This window comes from Tursiops truncatus, chromosome 8 (genome assembly GCF_011762595.2).
Source record: "Tursiops truncatus isolate mTurTru1 chromosome 8, mTurTru1.mat.Y, whole genome shotgun sequence".
NCBI lineage: Eukaryota > Metazoa > Chordata > Mammalia > Artiodactyla > Delphinidae > Tursiops > Tursiops truncatus.
This window is the reverse complement of record NC_047041.1, coordinates 14,316,011-14,336,878: the sequence shown is the minus strand read 5'-3', so window position 1 is coordinate 14,336,878 and position 20,868 is coordinate 14,316,011. Positions and strand designations below refer to the sequence as shown.

Here is a 20,868-nt window from a genome sequence, read left to right as displayed (position 1 = left end):
GCACTTTACTTGGATTAGGTCATTGAGTCTTCATAATAATCCTGTGAAGTTGCTATTAATATCCTTATTTTTGCAGATTAGGAAACTGAGGCATCATGAGCCTAGGTGCCTGGTTCAAGATCACATAGTTACAATGACTGTATCTGAGTCCATGTTAGTTTCACCACAATACTGGTTTGCAACTAGAAATCTTTCCAGACAGGAGAAAAGGGAATGAACATCTAGAGGTCCCTTTAAACCAGAAGCAATTCATGAGTTTGCAGGAAGGGGCAAAATTTGGGGTGCCCTTCTTAAAAATTTCCTTATATCATTTGGAAAAAAATTTTAAATATGTGCGTGTCTATTAAGTTGGCAAAAATCAAGAAGTTAAAAAATCCTTTTCGGAAGGGTGTGGAGAAAGCACTCAGACATTGCTGGCGGGAGTATGATTAGTACAATCTTCACCGGGCGGGCACTGAATCTTTACAGCGGACAACATGGCATACATTTATCAAAATTATAGGTGCACATACCTTTTGACTTAGCAAATTCCACTTCTAGAAATGTATACAACAGATATATTTGCATGCTTGCAAAGTAACATATGTTCAAGGTTGTGCACTGCAGCCTTGTTTGAAATAGCAAAAATTTGGAAATAAATGCCCACTAACAGAGAACTGGTTAAATAAAGTATGCTACATCTATTCCATGCAGCCCCAAGAATGAGGAAATGCTGTCTACTGACCAGAATGATTTCCAAGATATAGATTTCTAAGCAAGATACAGGAAATGGGTTTGATATTTTTTCATTTGAGGAAAAACTTCTATACGTATTTGCTTGTAAAGGTACAGACTACCTCTGGAAGAATATACAAGAGACTGATAATCTTAGTTGCCCCTAAGAAAGGATAAGGTATGACTGCGGGGGGAGAGGGTAGTTAAAGTAAGAGTGGAGTGAAAACTTTATTTCTTTAAATTTTTAACCATATTAATATATTATGTAGTCAGGAAAAATAAGCTGAATTAAAATTTAAAATAAAAGGTTAAATAAAGCACATGCAGTTTAAGGTAACTTATGAGTAAGGCATAGAATGCCTTTTTTCAAAAATACATTCACATTGCTGTGAAGTTATTTCTACATCCATCCCCATAACTCTTTTCATCTTATAAATCTGAAACTCTATACCTATTAAACAATAACGCCCCATTCTCCCCTCACTCTGTCCGCTGGCAACCACCATTACTTTCTGTCTTTACAATTTTGACTACTCTGAGGACCTCAGATAAGTGGAATCATACAGTATTTGTCTTTTTGTGTCTGGCTTATTTCACTTAGCATAATGTCCTCAAGATTCATCCATGTTGTAACATATTACAGAATTTCGTTCCTTTTTTTAAGGCTGAATAATATTCTATTGTATGAGTATGCCACATTTTGGTAATCTGTTCACTGGTTGATGGACACTTGGTTTGCTTCCATGTTTTGGCCATTGTGAATAATGCTGCCATGAACATGGGTATACAAATATCTCCTCAAGATCCTGCTTTCAGTTCTTTTGGGTATATACCCAGAAGCGGAACTGCTGGATCATATAGTAATTTTTTTTTTCCCTCAAGGAACCACCATACTGTTTTCCACAATGGCTGCACCATTTTATATTCCTGCCAACTGTGCACAAAGGGTCCAATTTCTCCACATCTTCACCAACACTTGTTGTTTTCCTAATGGGAGTGAGGTGGCATAGTATATCTTTTGGGGAATCAGCAGTATGGTTAGTTGATAGTGGTGTCAGACCCCAATGAGATTTGGTCTTGCCACTTACCAGCTGTGTGACCTTGGACATTACGCCAGTTTCCCCACTGGTAAAATCAGAATTATCTCGGAGGGTTGGTGAGAATTGAATGTGCATAAAGCACTCAGGCTCACAGAAAGCACTCAAGAAATATCAGTTATTATTCTTTCCACCTTAAAAGCTCCAATAATAAACCAAATTCCGACTCGCTCTGGCTCCTTCTGGACGAGTCAGGAGGCAAAGAGACAAACTAGATGATTTTATCAAGGAGTTTTCTACTTAGAGGCTTGAGTCTGAGGACTTCACACAATCTTCACAGACATTCTTCCTTCCTGCTGTCCCCACTCAGCCTGCAGACCTCCCACCTGTGCCCAAAGAAGAGTGCTTGAAAGGAAGAGGTTACTCAGAACCCAGCCGGTTTATGTTTTCTCAGGGGCGGAGGTCGGGAAGAAATCCTGTTGACACAGTTTTGTAAAGCCTGTCACTCAGTCCCCTGCCTATTACCTCTGCAGACCGTTATGCATATTTAAGAAGGGGGGGGGCGGCAAATACAAAAGAAAAATAAGCGAGAGTGAGTGAGAGAGGGAACAAATCAGGATGCTTGAGGGAATCCACGTGGTCGCCAATCTGTAACTGATCAGAGCAGCGACACTGAAGCAAAACCCCCAACGCCTAACGCTAAATATATTGCAATGGAGAAACCGTCCACAATGGGGTGTCTATGTCCTTAGCAGAGTCCTGGGGCTGCCGTTTAAGAGACTCTCCCCGTACTCCCACCCTTTTTGCACCTAGTAAACCACGCGATGTAACAACGGAATCTGGTTCTGTGTGTGCGCTGTGGGAGTGTGAGCTTTGCAAACCATCTGGGCTCCATCCTGCGCGGTTGGAACCACGATCGATCCAGGACGAGTTGGGGGAGTTGGAGCTTGCCTGTGTCTCCTTCCTCTCCCTGCTCCTCTCTAGCCCCCACCCCATCGTTCGCTCTGCACAAACGTTCGCGGGTGGAGGGACGTAGGTTTTCAGCACCAGGAGGCCGTGGACCTTCTCTGGAGGCTGCAGTGCACCCTCCAGAGGGCCAGAGCTGATTGCAACCTGCTCACCACGACCCTCCCCCTCCTCCCCAAATTCGCTGCCCCAGGCTGTTATATTACAGGCGGGGCGCTGTACCGGTGCGGGAGTCCAGGAAGGCTGCGTGACCTTCCAGCGAACTCCACCTCGGCCAGGGGTGGGAGGGATGGAGGCTGCCCCGGGGCCTGCTGGCTGTGTATCGATCCCCCAGCCTCAGCCAACACAAGTTCTCCCGGTACAAACCCCTCCCTCCCTTCTGTGCTTTCCCAGCCTTGCAGGCTTCTAACGCCTAGCTTGTGGCGCCCTCCTCTCTTTCCCGCAATAAAGTGAACCGGGTGGGTATGCATCCCCCGCCCTAACCCTCCCCTTCCCCCTCCCCCCTCTGCCTACTAACCCCGCGCACAGAGCTCGCCGCCGGCGGGCCCCTTCCACCCAGTGTATCATAATGCCCAACGCTCTTCTCCTCCCCCTCTCTTAATCAGAAACGTGGTCGCGAGCCCCCCCGCTCTGCGTGCATACATTAGGGTCTGCTTTGCATGCAGCGGCAGGCAGAGAACTGAGGAAGAAGGGGCGGGGGCGCTTTTGCCCGCCTCTTCCCTCCAGGCCCCGTTAGCCACCCAGTTTCAGCTTCGTTGTAACGCCGCCTCATTAGCGGAGCACGCCGCGGCCCCAGTGCCCGGGCTGGAGAAACACAACCCAACTCTGCAGAAGGGCACCAAAGCCAGAGGTTTCTCAGCCCCGAGCGCACAGTAGGGCGAGGAGGTGGCGAGAGGCCGACCACTCGGTGTGTGCATTTTGGAGAGAGCTCCAGCCTGAAAATGGGAGGGGCTCTTTTCTTATTATTTTTTAAAGCGCATTCATTGAGGCCCTTTCTATGTTGCATATAGTAAACTGGGCAACAATTCCGTCTTGCCTGTAGCACAATAAGGGCTCTTTTATTCTAGAAGCGTTAAATCCGGGCTAACCCCTCTCGTATCCGTGCCTCGAGGCGGAGAAGGCGCACTCGTCCCCGGCCCGGCAGCCGCGTTAGACTGGAAGCTGCTCTCCCGGGCGGTTCGATTCCCAGCGCATCCCGGGAACGTGTGTAATCGGCCTCTCGGCTCTAGAGGCTGCAGGCGGCCGGCCTCCCTCCGCCTCCATCCTTTCCGTAGTCCTCGCCCCTCCCCCTCTCCCCGGAACCCGCGCTCCGCGTCGGGCTCCTGGGCTTCCTTCCCCCCTCCTTTTCCCGAGTAATGCCGCTCCCGGAGGGCGGGGCACGCAGTTATCCAGGTTGCGGGGCGGGCGGGCGGGCGGCAGGCTGCGGCCCGGGCCTCGGGATGGCGTAGCAGCGGCCTGGCGTCGGCAGCGCGGGCCCGAGCCCGCTATACAGCTTGCTGGGCCGGCTGGCGCGGCCCGGCCCTCGGCATAGCGGCCACGGGGTGCAGGCGGCCGGGCGGCGCCGAGCGGGCCAGGCAGGTTCCGGGGCCCGCGGCCCCCCCCCCCTCCGCCTCCCCGCCCCCCTGTGTTGTCGCCTCTCCCTCTCGCTGCTTCACTTCACGGGGCGAACATGGCGCACAGCTGTCGGTGGCGCTTCCCCGCCCGACCCGGGACCACCGGGGGCGGCGGCGGCGGGGGGCGCCGGGGCCTAGGGGGCGCCCCGCGGCAACGCGTCCCGGCCCTGCTGCTTCCCCCCGGGCCCCTGGTCGGCGGCGGCGGCCCCGGGGCGCCCCCCTCCCCCCCGGCTGTGGCGGCCGCGGCGGCGGCGGCGGCGGGAAGCGGCGGGGTTGGTGTTCCAGGGGGAGCGGCCGCCGCCTCAGCAGCCTCCTCGTCGTCCGCTTCGTCTTCGTCTTCGTCATCGTCCTCAGCCTCCTCTGGGCCGGCCCTGCTCCGGGTGGGCCCGGGCTTCGACGCGGCGCTGCAGGTCTCGGCCGCCATCGGCACCAACCTGCGCCGGTTCCGGGCCGTGTTTGGGGAGAGCGGCGGGGGAGGCGGCAGCGGAGAGGTAAGGGGGCGAGGAACCCCCAGGTCCGGGGTCTCGACCCTCTGCGGAGCCCCCTCCCCTCCCCCATCCGGGATTGTGGAGCATCCCAATTCGGGGACCATCCTGGGGTCCCTGACCCGGGGCAGATGGCCCTCCCATCTCGGGACCCCCATCCAGGGTTGCAGGCCCCCAGGCGTCCCCACCCTGGGGTTCGGACCCATCTGGCCGAGGGCGTTTGACCCCCCACTCTCCTTCCCCTGACCCTTCCCCACATCCTCTGGCACAGACCCCTCGCCCGGGTTTCCCATCCCGGGACTGAACCCCTCCTCCCTTTCACAGATTACCTCATCCGAGCGAGATTCCTCCCTCCCTCCCTCCTAGAGACTTGATCCCGCCACATCCTCGCCTCCCTCTCTGGGCAGATGTTTTACTCCTGGGGCAGTTTTCCTCTTGGGCATCTCTCGGGGGATGGCCTCATCCAAAGCCACGTTCTTCTCCCACCCTTGGGGACCGATGTCCCTTCTAGCACCTTGCTTTCGAAAACCTGATGAACCCTCGCTCCGTCCCCGGGCCAGGTCCCTACACTACCAGCCACTCCCCCTTCCTTCACCTCCACCCGCACCCCCCCCACCCCCAGCGGAGAGGTTCTCCCCTCATCCCGCCCTTCCCCACCAGGAAAAAGCTACTTTCCTCTCCACCTTGCCTCCCTTAGCCTTCTTTCCCTCTGAAGATAACGGCGATCTCCTCCTACAGCAGTCTGTTTCCCCCATTTTACAGAGCTGCAGTTTCTAGCCTATTGGTAGCAGGGGATTACTCTACCTTCACTCCACCCTTTCCCTCCTTTAGAATGAAGGATTAGTGGCATCTTCGAGGGGAAAATTGTCCACTGTTCCCTAGGCTCAGAGAAGAGCAGCTTTCCACCATTCCCCCTGGAGAGGAGGCAGGTTTTCCCTCCAGCTCTGGGGAAGGGGGCCCCCGTGAGGGGCGGTGTTTGTGGGGTACTTGGGCAGCATCCTCCCAGGGGAAGCAGCTGCTCTCCTACCCCACCCACTGCGCCTGAGAGCACGCAGTCTTCAAACCTAGCTCCCTCCCGCCCTTCTCCTTTTCTCCGTCATTTCATTATTGATCCACCTTTTCCTAGGCCAATCCTGGGGCTTGGAAGGGGTGGGGGAAGCAGGGTTGGGGTGAGGAGAGTAGATAAGGGACAGTTTTACTGTAGTGCGGTGGTGGTGGCTGCTTCTGGTTGAGAGAAAGAGGGTTATGAAGAGGTTATGAAGCAAAGTTATTCCTTAGAAGGAGTTAGCATTCTCTCTCTGATTTGTTTGAGGGGGACCCAAGATGGATGAAGGATCTCCAGCTTTGCCCCTTCCCCATTTAGTACTGGGGCGAGAATGGGGATGCTTTGATAGGCATTATTCAGCTCCCTTCAGCCAAAAGGAAAGTTGCCCTGGGAAGGGAAGTTGAGTTCAGGTTCAGCCAGTGGCGTTGCGCATTTGTTTTACATTGGATGCAGAAGGGGGAGTTTGAATCGTAGGGGAAGGGGGAGAATGGGATGGGGGATGCTAGGAGGAAGAGCAGCTGCTAGGGGCTGAAGCGGAGGGGGGTAGGGGGTTGCTGCTTTGGAGTGCTCTTGATTGAAACAGAAAGGGAAAGATAACAACCAGCCGTTTCCTGCGTGCTCTGCCGTTGGTGCACACAAAATATCCTGGGCAAACCCCTCGTCCCCTATTGTGCCCCGCACCCCTTTAGATCTACAGAAAGATCCTGGGCAGAAGGGGAGGGAGGAGATCCCAGGGACCCTGGCCCCTCCTTTCAAGGAGCTGGCATTTTTTAGTTGTTAGTCTTCCTGCCTCCTTTTTTAAATCGTTTCTAAGGCATCCTGATCAGGAGACTGACAACAACCCGCCTTCTGACAGAGCAAGGAGGACATGATGGGGGCGTGTTCCTTGCGATGTAGCTAGCTGCAGCGTCCCTTTTCCCTGCCTCTCTCTGCTCTCTCTCCACCTCCTTTTCCCAGCCTTCAGAAGGCAGCTGCAGTCAGCAGGGTTGTTTGAGACTATTTATTGGTTGCTGTAGATTATTATTTTTTTTTTGAAAGGCCAATTCTGTATTTTTTAAGCTAACAACACAGATCCCATGTAGTTGGAGAACCAAAGGCCTCATACATGACAAAAAGACTGAACCGTTCAGGTTACTTGCATGGAGTTGGTGCTTAAATGTGAGTTGATTTTGCTTTTTTAAAAGATACAGCAGCAAAAAAAAAATAGACTTACTGACATTTCATTTACCTGCTTGTTTTCAAAATTGAGACTTGCCTGGTTATATGTAGAATATTAGCCCCATGTATATTTGAGTATAATAAGAAAGTCTCTATTAGGAGAAGTTAGTCTATTTTTAAGGGGATCCTGAGAAGCATTTTCTTCTTGTTTAGCATGCTTATTTATTTTATACTGAAGGACCAAGTGTTCACATTCCAAATGTTGTTATCACATATTCAAAAGCAAAGTTTTATGCTGACAGCTTCCAATCATAGCTTTTCAAGAGACTGGTTAGAAATAGAGCCACCTGGATTCAGGGACCTAATGTCTGGGCACCAGAATATTTTATCTGTTGGTCTTTGACAAATCACCTTTAAAGTTTTAATCAGGTGCTAACATTTTCTTATCCACTGGCATTATTTTGCTTAGCAGTAGTATGTAGTGTAAAGCCTGTCAAGGAAATGCAGTAATTTCAAATAAGATCATATTAATACCTTTTTTCTTTAAAACTTTTGCCTGAACAGTAGTTGCTACTTCATCATGAGGAAAGTGGTTGACTCCTTACATTAAACTTCAGTATTTTTTCTGAATTAGGCTTGAATGAGCTGTTGTTCCATTGGTAAGCCTTTTATGTGGTAGTTTGAGTTAATCTAGGATGGGTTAATGGTATGCATTCATGAGTGCTAACCCATGGTATGGCTTAGTACTAAACCATGTGATTATATCCTTTGACCTGGTTGTTTTCAAGGTGGAAACCAAGCATTTTGTTACAGAGTCTTACAAATCAATGATAAAGTTCCAACAAGGAGGTTTAGGGTTCCCACGGGCTGACATAGAGTTCTAAAGATTGTTTCTCAGAAGTTGCTCACAGATCTGTATCAAGGCTTGTGTGGATTCATGAAGACATGGTTTGTGATCCAAAAGGATTCTAGCCTCTTTAAATTCTGGTTCGCTTTCAGTGAATAATGACTATAACTTCATAACAAAACGTAAGTTAATACTTATTGAATACTAAGCTAAGGTGGTTGAAAGGTGACAGAACTTCCATATCAGTTCCCTGTTTAAACTCCTTTAGCTGTAGAAGATTTGTCCTTTACTGCCATAGGTTCTGAACTTCCCTCGGGATTGATATCTCTCTGAGTAATAACTACATGTAAGAGTTCTTCATGACCAAGGTCTGTCAGAATGGGATTATTTTAAAAAACATATAGATGTTGCTGAACTCCTATTTGGGCTTTCTGTGTGACAATTATGAAGTAGAATTAGAGTTTTATTTGATTGAGCACTGTGAGAAATCACGGAGGTCTGCTTTTCCGCCTTCCCTTTCCCCTGCATGGTGTCAGGGTCCCACTTTTCTGAGGATTGTTTCAGGTGGTATATATGTGACTCTACTTTGCCATCTAATTAAACACAGTACAGCATCCTCTCTGTTGACTAGAATTTGGGCTGTTTTAATGTGAACCCCAGAAGTGGTCTATTTATCAGCAAGTAATCTTTATTACTTTCATAATCCAGTTACCATTCCTACCACCTCACAAAATGTTAAAAGCAGAATTTCCACCCTGATCATAACATGGCGAACTTTGATTAGATATAAATGGAAACCGAATCACAACATTGGTATGTATTTGTCTGTATTTGAAATGGCAGTTTAGTTCGGGTGGACTAAGGTGGGCTCTTGGGTTGGGCTTAGAAAAGATGGTGGTCCTGGAGTGGGAGAGTGTCTGTGATTTTTTTTTTTTTTTTGGATGTTCGTTGGGCATATGTGCCAAGAGTGGGAGTTGCTCCTTCATTACCTTCACAGCTAATCCTGAGCTGGGCAGAAGGAAAGTGAAGCAGAGAACACAAGTAGACTAGAAGAAGCCCCTCCGCGTGAAAGTCGATGGACATGGGCTCTCCTCGCACTCGTCTCTGTCACTCACCAGTCTGGACAGTTTCACTTTTAACTTGAAATTTCCGATCAGTAAAATGAAAAGGTTGGGCTAAATGTCAGCGCAGGAATCTTTTCTGCTCCAGTATTCTGATTCCTCTCTGTTATATTAATTATTTGCTCAGGTCAGAACTTCTTATTCTGAATTTATTTAAAAAGTCAGAGTCAGTGAGCTTGTTTGGTAATTTTTTTTTTTCTTTTTTGGCTGCATTGGGTCTTTGTTGCTGTGCGCGGGCTTTCTCTAGTTGTGGCGAACGGGGGCTACTCTTCGTTGCGGTGCGCAGTCTTCTCATTGTGGTGGCTTCCTTCTCTTCTCGCGGAGCACGGGCTTTAGGTGCGCGGGCTTCAGTAGTTGTAGCACGCGAGCTCAGTAGTTGTGGCTTGTGGGCTCCAGAGCGCAGGCTCGGTCGTTGTGGCGCACAGGCTTAGTTGCTCCACGGCATGTGGGATCTTCCCGGACCAGGGATGGAACCCGCGTCTCCTGCATTGGCAGGCGGATTCTCAACCACTGTGCCACCAGGGAAGCCCTGTTTGGTAATTTTTAATGTCAGAGTGTACATTTGCCATTAAACTGCCATTATTATTGGGAAGAGAAATTTGAACTTGGTGGGATAGTTTTCATTGTATGGAAAAAAATGTAAGGATTTTATGGAAAAAGTTCTTTGCTGAAGTTGACCAATTTCATTTATAAGAAAAGTGAAGATAAAATTTTAAGTATAACTCATTATCTGGTGTTGAGAGGCCCTGTTGTTTGGCTAAATTTGTTTTCATGTTTTCAATATTGTAGATTCCTGACTCTCCAAAAGGGAAGTTATTTTCAGTCTAGGTGGTATATTCCTTTAGATGTGTGAGCTTTTAAATGAAAAAAATCCAATACACTAATGTATTTACAAATCCAAAGTGATGGTACCTACATTGCAGGGAGTAGTTGTTAATACGCTCTAAAACGTAGTTTAGTTTCTACTGATCATCACAAGTGCAGTCTTTAGAACTTTTCTTCATCTTTCGCTGAAAGGCATATCACTTGTCCCCATCTTTACCTTCCATCTAATTATCTTAAGGCACATGCTCTTGTAGGAAATCATCGTTCACAAAATAGTGATTGATCTTTTGATTGGAAGTTGAGAAGAGAAAATACTCCCATCTTGACTCCCCTCCCATCTCTGCTCACCTGGGAGCTGGCCTTCCATAGAGCAGCTGTGCAGGCTTAATACCCGTTGCCTTCCTTGCCCTGTGGCTAGGGGGGGTGGCCAACACTTGTTTCGCTTGCTCTGAGGCATAACAGACTGCAGTGCCTCTCTCTCCTTTGGAGACTCACTGTTTTAATTGTAGGTCTCCTAATTAAGATCTCTTTGTGCCTGCCCACATTCCACTAGTGTTGGCACAGAACTTCAGCTTCCTTCTAGCACTTAACTGAAGGCCTTCAATCCGGCCTTTTGTGAATATCTTGTCTCTTTCCATTCTTCCTCTGCCAAGGTGGAGAGCCCAGTGGCATAGACCTATGAGAAAGGGGGAAGCTTTGTGACTATCACTACTTTGGGAGGAATTTATTCTAGGATTGCTGGGATGGGACCTTCTTTTGTTTGCATACGTTATTTTCAGGAATTAAGAAAAGTTAAATTACTAATGAGTCTGACATGAGGTACCTACATTTTAGTCAGATTCTTAACCCTATAGGCACTAGTAGGAAGAAGGAAGCTAAAGAGTTTACTATTAAAAAGTGTTTGTTTGGGTCTTATCTAGATTGATTTAAAGCTTGATAAATAAAAGCTTATGGAGTAAATCACAGACTTCGGGGTTTTGTGGTTGCGAAGACAATCAATCAAATGAAATTACTGATTGTTCCTAAATTGTATCAGATTTTAAAGCATAGAGTTAACTTTGATATTTGAATTAACTTTTTTGATTAGAAAAGACTGCAGGAGGATCTAGAAATTATTGAGTTAATTAAGAAAACTCTTGTAGCCTCCAGTATTTCCTGAGAAGATCAAGAATTGGCTAGGTTTCTAGAGCAGTTTCAGAAGCAGGGAAAGTAATTTTTCTGGAAAATGTAGCTTCACTTTAGTTCGTGTTATGTTAGTGCTCAAAATACAGCATGTCCTTTAACGGATCTATATGTGCCATGCTAGAGGAAATGCAGTCTTTATTAAGAAGAAGGAATCTTGAGTCCTTCACCTGGACCCAGATGGTTTCATTGATCACATCAGTATGAGGCGGACAAAGGGCTACTTTTTTGTTGTTGTTATTGTCATTTCCTTGGTTGTGAAGAAGGCCTGAAAGAAGGAAGTTTATGGCATGCATGAAATAAAGCTGGAGGCCTGCGCTCTTATACCTGAGTGGGTGGTTTTATGGCCTAATTCTCTAATTGCTGGCATTTATGACAGTGTGGATGCAACTGGCCCTGTGGCTGAGGTGGATTATGTTGGGAATAGGGAGAGAAAAGGGGTCCTTTTGTTAGCCTTTTCATTTTCCCCCTCAATAACTCCTCTGAGAAAGCCCTGAGGAAATACAGAGACACTTGGACTGAGGGAATGGCATCCCATAAAATGGTTCTTTATGTTTTTAAAAAGGATGAGCTGCTTTTCTTGATCTATCCAAAGAAATCCATACCACCACTGTTAAATATTTCAATGAGCTTTGTACCTTGTCAGGTTACACACCAGGGGAAGCCAACCAGGAGGCTGGAGGTGCTGCTAGGCGTTTGCTTTTAAAGACTAAGACATTTGAAAGAAGAATGCTGCTGTGTGACTTGCAGTTGTTTTGGATGATATAAATCCCCTTGTAGGATTCGTATGAAACTTCTTAGAGTTCAAACTTGGTTTAACTTTTTAGATTTTGAATGCAACTATTCTAATGAGTTTTAGTTTTAAGGAAACAAGGATATAAATGTAAGAGTTAGTTGGCAGTTTTCTGTGCAGTGTATGAAAATTCCCCTTTCTTTGAAATGAGTAGTTGTTTTTCTGTTGGACAAATAGACTAAAGGGATTTCCCCAGCTGTTTTACCTTTAATTATCGCTTCAGCAGTGCCTTGTGGGGCACCAGTGGGTAGGAGCTATTCAACTGCCATTTATTTCTGGAGTTGGAGTTTTTTCCATATATTTTATCTGTTTTCTTGCATTTCTGTGTTTTGGGTTTGGTTGGAATGTTTGGGTGTAGATGTTTTGATGTCTCTCATCATTGAGAGCTATGAAGCTTTCTAACATTCGAATTGTTTTAGAGAGATCCAACCCTTATGGTCCACGCTTTGCTGAAGCATCATTGTTTCATTCTCATTTTACAGCATCAAAGTAATTGTGGCTTTCTGTCTTGAATTAGGGGAGTAACATTACTTGTGAGGAGTGTTTTTGGAGAAATTTTTTTTCACTAAGCTCTCCTTTGTACTATCTCAGTTCTAAAAACTGGGGAGTAGTTAATCACACGTATCTGTAATAAATATCTACACCTAAAGGAATAAATATTTACACGTGCTTGTATTCAACTTCTGTCCATCCATGAGTATTGACTGATTTTTAGATCAAACACAAGCATACAACATTGTCCCTAGATTATTATTGCCTTTAATTATAAGCAGTAAAACCATGTGGATAACATCTCTTTAAGCTTAGTTAATGAGGAAATCCTTTTGTAATCTCTCCAGCAAGGATTTTTTATTTGTGCATATGTAAATACCTTTACAAAGGAAGGACAGAATCTCATTATGTAATCTGTAATAGTGTGAGATAGTACAGCACAGTAATTAAGAGTTTATTAAGACCATGGGCTCTGGGTTCAGACTGCCTGGGTTCAAATCTTGGCTCCACTATTTATTAGCTGAATGACCTTGAAAAACTTTCTTAACCTCTCTGTGCTTCAGTTTCTTCATTTGTAAATCAGTGGTAATTGTGCTTCATAAGATTATTGTGAGGCTTAATTGAAATTATGCATGCAAAGTACTTAGCACTTTGCCTGGTACAGAGGGATCCCTAATTATTATTAGGACTCAGTAGGACTCAGATTGTAAGGACAGGAGTGCTTAATCTTTTTTTTTTTTTCCCCCACCGAGGTAACAGGTTTTTTTTACTTGGAGGTATACATATATATGTGTACACATATATACCTATTCGAGTGCTATAATCTTGACTTTAGAATGTTCTTGATTTTGGTATGGGTATCAAGTTCATCAGTAAGCTAGGTGGAACCAAACTGAAGCCAGTCACACATCTTGGTAACAGTGGGTACCGTTGGTATCCAACTAGAATGTTATTAGCGATAAGGCATAAAAGGGAATAAAAAGAACAGGACAGTAAATAGGCAGGTAGGTAACCAAGGAAGGCAGTGCCTTCATGAGTTGCATAACTGTCAAGCCAAGACAGCTATATTGGGGTTGCTACCCTTGGTCCCTGTAACTAGTGTTCCTTATCTTTTTGAGTATGAGTACTTGGTGATTTCCTAAAACAACTCCGAGGTTCTTCAGGCTTCTTGGCCCCCAAGTTCAGATTCATTAGTCTATACTTGGTAGCTATTTGACATTTGTTCTCAAGTTTTAGCTTAGGGAGAGTGGAGAGTAAGTGTTGGTCTGTGGAGATCAATGCAGCTAACAATTTAATTACAGAAGAAATGCTAAGTTGTAGGTTGGAACTTAACTTGAGAAATAAAAATAACCACGAGCAGAATAGTCAAAAACAAGTTAAACTTCACCTAGTAGAGGATAATATGCTTAAGGAGGAAAAATGTAGTTCTCTTTTATCTCACTTAAAAAAAAAAAGGGTTTGGGCTTCCCTGGTGGCGCAGTGGTTGGGAGTCCGCCTGCCGATGCAGGGGACGCGGGTTCGGGCCCCGGTCCGGAAGGATCCCGCATGCCGCGGAGCGGCTGGGCCCGTGAGCCATGGCCGCTGAGCCTGCGCGTCCGGGGCCTGTGCTCCGCGGCGGGAGAGGCCGCGGCAGTGAGAGGCCCGCGTACTGCAAAAAAAAAAAAAAAAAAAGGTTTGCTGAAATACTTAATACACTGCCTTTTACAGATGAAGAAACCGAGGTACAGACACGTTAAATAGGTTTCCTTAAGTCATATGGCTAGTAAGTGGCAGAGCTAGAATTCAAATCCAAATCTGTAACTATTCGAAGGCTTGTTCACGCTCTCTGCACTGTGGTACCTTCAGTCCCTTTCTCTTCTCAGCCCATCCAATAAATTTCTGAGGCTTGTCTGTGATACTATTGTATTGTTTCTTTAATGTGTCCCTGTTTTTCTGTTTTTACCATCCTACTTTAAATTTCCATTACCTTTGCATGGATTAAAACCATAAGCTCCTAACCGGTCTCACTGCCTTCCTTTTCACTGTATAGTGGTGCCAGTGGTTTTCTTAAATACAGATCTGATTCTGTCACTTTATTCCTAAAACCCTTTGACTACTCACTGAATGTAAAATAAGATTTAGAATTCCCAGCCCTTTATAATCTAGCTGGCCTACATTTCTACATTTTGAACATTATCTCCTGAACACACATTTTCACTTAAAGTGCTTCAACCATATTGAACTACCAGTCTATTAGATGTTCTCCACAGTCTGTGTGTACCTGCCTTTACACCTTTGCTAATGCCTTTCCTTTGCCTTAAAATGTTTCCCATCTTGACCTGCCTCTGACTTATTCATCTTTCATGGCTCAGTTCAGATCCCCAGATCCCAACTCTTCCGTGAAGCTTTCAAGATACCACTACTAGCTGAAATTCAACTTCTTTCCTGTTTTCTTACTGTACTTTACCTACCCTTAAAGAATTTACTCCAGAATACTTTGTGTTGTAAATACTTTTGATTGTGTCTGTCTTTCCCCCAATAGATTATGATTTCCTTAAGACACAGACCATTTCTGAGTCATCATTTGTGTTTTATATTGTTTACAGTGGTGACTTTTCATATAGAAGGTGATCAGTGAATGTTTGTTGAACTGAAAATTTGGTATACATACAACTTCTAGGAACTCTTTGCAAGGACATATCGCATAAGCTATTATGTTGTTGAAGACTATTAGCAGGATAATTTTGAGTAATTTTGAGAAATAGTAAGCTAACTTAAGTACCGCAGAGGAAAGTCTTAAGAGCCATCAAAGGACATTTTTGTAAAAGTACCGATTAGGGCTTTAAAAGTGATGTTGAGTGTTATAAAGCAGAAACTAACGCACCATTGTAAAGCAATTATACTCTAATAAAGATGTTAAAAAAAAAGTGTTGAGGAATCCTGATGGGATGGCATCATCTTTTTTTTTTGCGGTACGCGGGCCTCTCACTGTTGTGGCCTCTCCCGTTGCAGAGCACAGGCTCCGGACGCACAGGCTCAGCAGCCATGGCTCATGGGCCCAGCCGCTCCGCGGCATGTGGGATCTTCCCGGACCGGGGCACGAACCCGTGTCCCCTGCATCAGCAGGCAGACTCTCAACCACCGCGCCACCAGGGAAGCCCGGCATCATCTTTTATATAGATAATGCTGGCACTGATCACCCACTTACTTGAGTGTTGTTTCCACTTCTAGGTTCCTCAACTTAGAGGGGATGAGGGTACCTTGGAGAGGTTTCTGAGGAGACTCAAAAGATGATTATATGATTGGAAGTCAGACCTATGAGGAAAGGTTGGGAGAATGAAAAGTTAAGAGGCAACTTAATAACTCTTCAAAAAACATGAATGGATCCATTATTAGGAATGGTAACCAGCTGTTTTCCAGCTCTACTGATGCTAAAATAAGAGAAAAATAGGTTTAAATTGAAGCAAAGGGTAGTTGTGTAAGGAACTTGTTGCTAATGATGGTTTTCATTATAGTGATGGCGAAAAGATTACCGAAATAATTTTATGATCTTCTCTGGAGGTGAATTTTAAAGGACAGGAGTCCTGCCTATGTATGTGTAAAATGACTTCTCAAGCTACCTTCTCATTCTCTGAATCAATAAGTATATTTCTATTTAGATCCTAGAGGGCATGGATCATGTTTTATACTTTTTAATATTCCCCAAGGGGTCCTAGGGTCCCTAAGAAGTATTTGAATTGTCAGTTTATGGCAATAATTAACTTTCAGTAGTAAGCTCCAAAGAAATGTCTTTATGAAATGATTTTTTTGTGTGTGAAATGATTTTATAGTGGTTTTATAGGAGAATAAAAACTTAGAAAATGAGCTAAGAGGGAGCTAAGAGGGAAACCTTAAACATCAAGAGAAACCAGGGAAAGTAGTAGATGTGGTCTCAATATAGGAAACAAATAAATATTTGTAGCTTTTATGTCCATTTTCAGTTGCAGTCTAAAGAGCTGTGCTTCAGAATATCCCTTGTTAAGGGTATCACTGCTTGTGGATGCATTATAACAAGTGCTTTGTAAATCCTTTCCAGTCTAATAAGTTGGCTTCATGTGAATGAGGATTATAAAGGCCTCTGACCCTTGGCTTTTGAGGCCATGAGGAGGGCTTACATTACTTAGAATGAAACCTTTTTAGATATGTTGGGTTGCGAAAAGCATTTCCGGTACAGTCAGAATGAAAACTGTGAATTGGGATTATTCATATAGATTACCAAAAGTCTGGGCAGAGCTGATATTAACACCAGCTCATTTTCCTACTAGCTCTTAGTCGCAAAACCTTGAGTGGGTTATTGAAGCTTTAGGACTTTGGAATTTAGTACTGGAATTGTGTATAATTTCCTTCTTGTAGATAAATGGATACTAGGCTTATTTAAGGTTATTTGGCTTTAAATATTAAAAATATAATGAATATTTTCTAAGTTTCGTATAGTAAATGCTGTCTACTGTTAACCAGATCATCTCATAAAATGACTGGAGTTCAAAGGTGAAGCTGGATTGTTGCAGGGATTCTGCAAGTGGTGGCAAAGTGAAGGGCAGCTTGATTCCCTAATTGTAAAATTGGTGTCATTTGAGAAACTGGGAATTGGAAATATAAGGGAGGCATACTTTTCCCGTAACTTTTTTTTTTTTAATTTTTATTTATTTTCTTTATTTATTTTTGGCTGCATTGGGTCTTTGTTGCTGTGCGCGGGCTTTCTCTACTTGCAGTGAGCCAGGCTACTCTTCATTGCGGTGCAGCGGGCTTCTCCTTGCAGTGGCTTCTCTTGTTGCAGAGCACAGGCTCTAGGCGCCTGGGCTTCAGTAGTTGTGGCTCGCAGGCTCAGTAGTTGTGGTGCACAGGCTTAGTTGCTCCGCGGCATGTGGGATCTTCCTGGGCCAGGGCTCGAACCCGTGTCCCCTGCATTGGCAGTTGGATTCTTTTTTTAAAAAAAAATAATAATAAATAAATTTATTTATTTATTTATTTATTGGCTGAGTAGGGTCTTTGTTGCTGCGCGCAGGCTTTCTCTAGTTGTGGCGAGCAGGGGCTGAGTGGGGGCTACTGTTCATTGCAGTGCGCGGGCTTCTCATTGCGTTGGCTTCTCTTGTTGTGGAGTACGGGCTCTAGGAGCGCGGGTTTCAGTAGTTGCAGCATGCAGGCTCAGTAGTTGTGGCTCACGGGCTCTAGAGCACAGGCTCAGTAGTTGTGGCACATGGGCTTAGTTGCTCCGCGGCATGTGGGATCTTCCTGGACCAGGGATCGAACCCGTGTCCCCTGCTTTGGCAGGCGGATACTTAACCACTGCGCCACCAGGGAAGCCCCTTTTCCCGTAACTTTCAATTGCTCCTCATACAAGTAGAAATTCAGAAAACAAAAGATTATAAAACGGCAAAGAATAATTCTCATGATTCTTTTTTTTTTTTTTTCCGGTACGCGGGCCTCCCACCGCCGCAGCCTCCCCCGTTGTGGGGCGCAGGCTCCGGACACGCAGGCCCAGCGGCCACGGTCCACGGGCCCAGCCGCTCCGCGGCACGCGGCATCCCCCCGGACTGGGGCACGAACCCACGTCCCCCGCATCGGCAGGCAGACTCCCAACCACCGCGCCACCAGAGAAGCCCTCTCCTGATTCTTTATTCTACTTGAGAGATTCCAGTGTTGACTAATAAAATACCAGGGACTTTTTTTTTTAAGTAAGTTAATGCCACCTAATGTGTGCTTCTCAGAATGTGGTGATGAAACTTCCAAATATGATGTAGTAGTCAGAAGAGTCAGTTGGTTTTTTAAGTTAGTAAGAACACAACTTCCCAACTCATATATTGTACATTAATTCCTCAAAAATGTTAGGTCAAAATTGTGTTGGCTGACTTAGTAGCTTTGTTGTTTTGCCAAAGGGATTATTTACTTTTGTCATGTAACTTCACTTTGCTCCTTCAGAAAACTGGCTTTTTGGAGAGATAACTCTTTTTACCTTTAGAGGAAAGAAAGTTGTGAATTTCTCAATGTTACTTTAGTTGCTGTTGATCATTCGACAGCCCAGAAGGAAAGATGCAACCTGACTTTTGCAGCAGGATCAGAACAAGCTGGAAGAAAGAACTACAAATTTTATAATAGAAACTTGTAGTTGAATGAACATATAGCTCAAAATGAAGTTAACTGCTGAAAGTTGGCATATGGAGGACCAAAACCTCTTGTAATAAAAAGAACCATCTCTGAAAACAGTGTTGGTGTTTGTTTAATTTTTCCAGCCTATTCAAGTGGATCTGGTCATTTTGTGGTACTTTCCTGTTAAACAGAGACGAATAAACCCTGTCATTGTGCTGATTAATTTCTACAGTATATAAGTGGGCTTATTTCTTTTGCTTCAGCAAGTAGATAAACCAGTTCAGACTTGGAACCTAGGAGTTTGGAAGTCCTGATTTTTGTTTGTTTGTTTGTTTTTTAAGGTCGTGTGAAGTGATTTGGGGCATTGCCAAGAATCTGTATAGCTTACTATCTGATGTAGTGCATTCATTTTGCCTTTTTTTTTTTTTTTTTTTTAAGACAATGAGCTTCTTTTTGTCGACCTCTTTTTCCGGAGCAGGATGGGTGGAGTTCACCTGTCTCATTTGTTTAGCTGTTTTGAGCATCTTTGCTTCTTGCTCTTGTTGATAATGGAGTGAGGATGAGGAACTACTTCTTTCTTTAATTACAAAGTGGGTATCATTTGTATTTCTTAGGTGAGAGTTGCTAGGTAGAATTGAATTAAATATTTGAAAACAATTTCATTCTTGTGTGGGTGAAAATTTTACCAACTATTGTTATTGAAGAACATTGTGTTACTGTCTTTGCACTCTTTAATCCTAGGTGGCTTTGGGGGTTAACATTTCTCAGTATCAGGCAGAGATCATATTTAAAACAGTGTAAATCTCTTCCTATCTGTTTTGCATTCAAACAGCCACAGTTCTCTTTGAGGCACCAGTAGCCAGAGAGAATCTGGCCTTGGCCCTGTCCCTGCCATTCTGTTGACAAGAGACTATGATGTCAGTTCAGTAACTGTGTACATTTCTAGACTGCTTGGATTTCAGAAACCATCTTGGCTTAAGAAGTTTGTCTCCTGATATCTGTGTAATGGACTATGCTTGAGTATTTTATTCTTTTCCCTTCTTATAAATTCAAAAACACCATTGTTAAATTCACTTTTTGGAAATGATTTACAGGTGTCACTATCTTTTTTTCTTTTACAAATGGTGAAAAACTGCTTGCAAAGAGGCTCATCTTCCTCCTAAATGGCATTCATAAACATAGCACTCTACAGAGTAAGAAACGGTGACTGGAAATCTAATCTGTTTTTCAAAGAACATCTTTTATGTACCAGGCAGATGACCAAGTATTGGGGCATTAGCATTGAACAGGTCCCTTCCCCCCTTCCCTCATGGAACTTACTGTCTGATTTCTCTTTACTGAGCTCGGCTTAAAATATAGCATGAATATAAATACTAAAATTATAATACCTTGCAAGATACTTTGGAAGTTGGTAATTTGAAGGCCAAAGAAAGCTCTCAAAACTAATATTAACAGAACTGTTCTTGGGAGCAATTCAAATAGTAGTCTTCATTTACTGATTTACTGATTCTTGAGAGTCAGTTATACCAGGTGTAATATGTGAATCAAGATATGAATCAAGATATTTAAAGTACGCCCAGGGTATTTTTTTTTTTTTTTTTGCGGTACGCGGGCCTCTCACGGTTGTGGCCTCTCCCGTTGCGGAGCACAGGCTCTGGATGCGCAGGCTCAGCGGCCATGGCTCACGGGCCCAGCCGCTCCGCGGCATGTGGGATCTTCCCGGACCGGGGCACGAACCCGCGTCCCCTGCATTGGCAGGCGGACTCTCAAGCACTGCGCCACCAGGGAAGCCCACTCCCAGGGTATTTAATAGCTTTCCCCTTCCTGTTAAAAGGGAACTTAAGCACTAGCACATCCTTTACTGCCTTCTACAACTGAAGAAGTGCCACTCTCCACTTGTACTCTGGATTCCATCCCCTCTCATCTACTCAGGGTCATTCCTGCAGTTATTCCCCCTCTCTCCTGCATCACCAGTTTCTCTCTCATCAACATATAAAACTGTCTTAATATAATCCTTGTTTTAAAAAACCCTTGACCCCAGGTCCTCCCCCAGCTACTACCCAATTTTCTGCTCCCTTTCACAACAGAACTCCTTGAAAGTGCAGTATGTAATTGCAGGTGCCACTTTCTCACCTCTCAGCCACTCCTCAACCCCTGCAATTGGGCTTTTATCCCCATGACTCTAGGAAATTGCTCTTATCAAAATCCTCAAGGGCCTCTCTCTTGCCAGATTGAATAGATAATTCTCAGTCCTCCTCCTGTTCAACCTTTGGGCAGCATTTGAACCAGGTGACCACTCCCTTCTTGAAACACTCTTTTCTTGGATTCTGTAACACTACACTCATCTGCTTTTTTCTTAACTCATTGGTTATTAATGTTCAGTATTCTGTATGGCTTCCTTCCTCTGCTTAACTCCCCTGAATGCTGGCGTCACCTAAGAGTCTGCCTTTGGCCACCTTCTCTATCTGTGCACTTGTCCTCGGTG

At 44.9% G+C, this 20,868-nt stretch overlaps 1 protein-coding gene across 12 annotated transcripts in view; it reads left to right on the top strand.

Moving 5' to 3' along the window:
* The first annotated feature begins 4,371 nt into the window (after positions 1–4,371).
* The window catches only part of KMT2A (lysine methyltransferase 2A), a 76,131-nt gene continuing 59,634 nt past the window's right edge, over positions 4,372–20,868 (top strand). For 9 of the 12 annotated variants that reach the window (XM_033861992.1, XM_019941795.2, XM_019941797.2 and 6 more), the window contains exons 1-2: positions 4,372–4,821; positions 6,920–7,018. In XM_033861992.1, coding sequence (XP_033717883.1) covers positions 4,387–4,821; positions 6,920–7,018 — 534 coding nt within the window. In that variant the 5' untranslated portion in view covers positions 4,372–4,386. The remainder of the gene's footprint in view (positions 4,822–6,919; positions 7,019–20,868) is intronic. The other 3 variants (XM_073808138.1, XM_019941799.3, XM_073808137.1) reach the window with 1 other exon arrangement.